This window comes from Sitodiplosis mosellana, unplaced genomic scaffold, assembly GCF_009176505.1.
Source record: "Sitodiplosis mosellana isolate CC-2019 unplaced genomic scaffold, AAFC_SMos_1.0 Smas_scaffold_6601, whole genome shotgun sequence".
In the NCBI taxonomy this organism is placed as follows: Eukaryota; Metazoa; Arthropoda; class Insecta; order Diptera; family Cecidomyiidae; genus Sitodiplosis; species Sitodiplosis mosellana.
The window spans coordinates 1-3,215 of NW_022601797.1; the positions used below are offsets into that span (position 1 = coordinate 1).

At 35.9% G+C, this 3,215-nt stretch overlaps 2 protein-coding genes across 2 annotated transcripts; both read left to right on the plus strand.

Annotated features, from left to right (window-relative positions):
* Positions 1–6: 6 nt before the first annotated feature.
* On the plus strand, positions 7–1,405 carry LOC129579826 (cationic amino acid transporter 3-like). Its single transcript, XM_055470002.1, has 3 exons — positions 7–44; positions 138–196; positions 298–1,405. Exons 1-3 carry the CDS (start codon positions 21–23, stop codon positions 1,211–1,213), a joined length of 999 nt encoding a protein of 332 aa, XP_055325977.1. The 5' UTR covers positions 7–20; the 3' UTR covers positions 1,214–1,405.
* A 407-nt stretch (positions 1,406–1,812) lies between these two features.
* On the plus strand, positions 1,813–3,211 carry LOC129579824 (cationic amino acid transporter 2-like; the record flags this gene model as incomplete). Its single annotated transcript, XM_055470001.1, has 4 exons — positions 1,813–1,834; positions 2,268–2,570; positions 2,655–2,903; positions 3,170–3,211. Coding segments are annotated over exons 1-4 (616 nt in total), but the record flags the coding sequence as incomplete, so codon positions are not given.
* Between the last annotated feature and the right edge of the window lie 4 nt (positions 3,212–3,215).

Consider the following 3,215-nt stretch of genomic DNA (forward strand, 5'->3'; position numbering starts at 1 on the left):
GCATCGCAACCGTTCTCACCATGATGTGGCCGTATTATGCACAGGTGTGATGAACATGTATTTCTACACGTTGGAATGTATATTGTATCGCTTTTGATTTCAATCAATTGAACTTGAAAAATATCCATGTTTTCCAGAACCCTGATACACCCTTATCACATGTTTATGAACAAATCGGATGGAATGAGATTAAATGGTATTTTTTTTCTGTTCAATATTTTCAAAGGCATTTTGGCAGTTTTTTTTTTCACATTAATCATGAAATTGTTGCTAATCATTCATTTTATCGGACGACAGGATTGTATCAATTGGTGCTGTGTTCGCTCTGTGTACAAATTTATTGGGTAGTATGTTTCCGTTGCCTCGAATTTTGTACGCAATGTCTTCGGATGGTTTGTTGTATGGTATATTTAAACGTGTGAATACACGTACAAAGACGCCATTGAATGCAACACTATTGGCGGGTGCTTTAGCTGCTGTGATGTCAATGGTCTTTGATTTACATCAACTCATCGACATGATGTCAATTGGAACACTAATGGCATATACATTGGTTGCGATTTGTATTTTGGTGTTGCGATATCAAGACGATGTTGCATCGTATACGAACGAACCATCGTTTATACGGTCAACCCTCTGGTGGCAACTATTCAATTTGAACTTCATCAAGAATCCGGATAAATTGTCATCAAGCATAACACAGATGACGATTGTTCTGTTTTCCGTGTTTACTGCGATATTTTGCTTGTTCTTCGGTATGGATTGGGAGCATAATTTGGCGTTAGAAATAATTCTGATTGGGATTGGAGTGTTGCTGTTGGTATTTTTCGTTGTAATAGCACGTCAACCACAATCTGAGAGCAAATCCAGTTTTAAAGTTCCGGCCGTACCATTTCTACCAATCCTTAGTATTTTTATGAACTTGTATCTTATGTTCCAACTTGATGTCCATACGTGGATTCGATTTGGTATTTGGCTCATAATTGGTTATTTAATTTACTTCTCATATGGGATACGACATTCGATTGAAGGCTATCGCAAAAAATTCGAATCTAGCAATGAATTTGAAAGTCAAAATGGCAAACAAATACTTGATAGCAATGGCCATGGGCGATTTGCAGTTGAAGCTCATACAATGCAATCCATCGACGACTTGCACAATGCAAACATTGAATTCTCCGCCGGAAGCAATGTAAATTTGAGCCATCATTGAATAAATGACACACAGGATCTTTGACTTTTTGACTTTGTATAGAGAGAATTTTTTTTGGTAATCATTATTATGATGGTTTTATAGGGTTGTTAAAAAAATGGATTTCGTTTTTATTTGTTATAATAAAAATGAAATACATCATGAAAATTGGAATAAAAACTTAATAAAATCTTAATTACATGATGAGAAACGAAATGTCTTATTTTTATTTCGATTATGAAATTAGATGGGTTTGCGGTATCATGATAGCAGAAATTTGTATTGCGGGAGGTCACGATTTGATTTGTTTGCACAACGTTTGTGGTAATATGATGAATGATCATTGATCGTATGGAATAGAATGTTGATTTATTGGCATCTCAACAAAGTCGGCATTCCTTCAAAGCAATCCGTTTTGACTTTAAAACAAAAAAATAAAACTAACGCTATGTTTGCTTTTCTGTCTCATCCTAATTACATTGTACAGTAAAATAAAAAACGAATTCACTGCACGAAAAGCACTCAAAATAAACAAACACGCGTACGGTGGATTATATTTGAGCCGCACATTCGCTATACTGCTCTATAAATTTGTACGAGCGTAATTTTTCGACAACCAAATGGCAAATACAATGTTGCTGAGTGAGTTTTTTTTTCTCTATCTCAAACAAATGCGCAGAAAAAAAAGATTGACTCACTCGAAATATGTTTAAAATAAAATCCGTGTTCAATTGGTTCATTTGCAATAATAACGATAACAGCAAGTTGATCACTTAAATAGTTGCACTCGGCTCAATCGCTACATTATTGTTAGTGCAATAAAGTGAATTGCACGCTATTTTTGCTCTTAAATCTCATGACATTCATGTTGAACGGAATATTCAAACGGTAAGCACAGCTTACAAATTTTTGTAAAATTTCATTTTAATTTTAATCGATTTTAGTTGAGGTGCAAAAAAGACGTTTTACTCAAAAACGGCACATACCTTCCCTTGTATTAGACGCGATTGAACAGAGCATCAACGGAATGGATGGCAAACGTTAAAACGACGTACATATGTGGACTACAATAAAGTTGACGAAACACAGTTGGCCAGAGTGTTGACTTTATTTGATTTGACGGCGCTCGGTGTGGGCAGTACATTGAGCTTGGGTGTATACGTTTTGGCCAGTTCAGATGCTTACGATGCAGCCGGACCAGCCGTAACCATTTCATTTTTAATTGCTGCCATTGCAGCCGGTATTTCGGCTATTTGTTATGCAGAGTTTGCTTCACGTGTACCCAAGGCTGGTTCGGTGTACATTTACACTTATTTAACTGTAGGCGAATTTTTGGCATTCACAATTGGGTGGAATTTAATTCTCGAATATATAATTGGTAAATTTTATGTTTAAGCATTGTTTGATTTTTTCAAATGTTATTCATCCTTAATTTCTTCTTGATCTCCATATCCTCGTAAAGGAGCATCAAGCGCTGCCCGCGGTCTGAGTGTTTATCTCGATGCATTGATGTCTACATTCTTCCAAAATTTGCTTCCGATGAATGTGGACTTTTTAGCACCATATCCAGACTTCTTTTCATTTGCTATCGTTGCGCTGCTGGCAATTTTGCTCGCATTCGGCGTTAAAGAATCAAGCATTTTAAACAACATATTCACCATCGTCAATTTAGCCACGGTTATTCTTGTCATTGTATCCGGCATTATAAAAGGTATGTCGAATTCGTCTATCTTCGTTCATATAAAAAGCAAATGTTTAACGTCTGTCTGCCTGCAAAGAATATCACGATCTTACGTCATTTGTAAATCATAGCCCACGTGTCTTTATTTGATTAACTATAATGGATTACTATAAAGGAAAACTTATCAAGCAATAAAAATGCAATATACTTATGGAGTTATTGTCGCGAAATTTCAAAATGCAATCAAAAACAAAAGCACTAATAGGAGATATTGAAGTGTCATAAACGCTTTGCAGCAAATCCGTCTAATTGGTCGATCAGCAAAGAAGACATTCCGGAGGG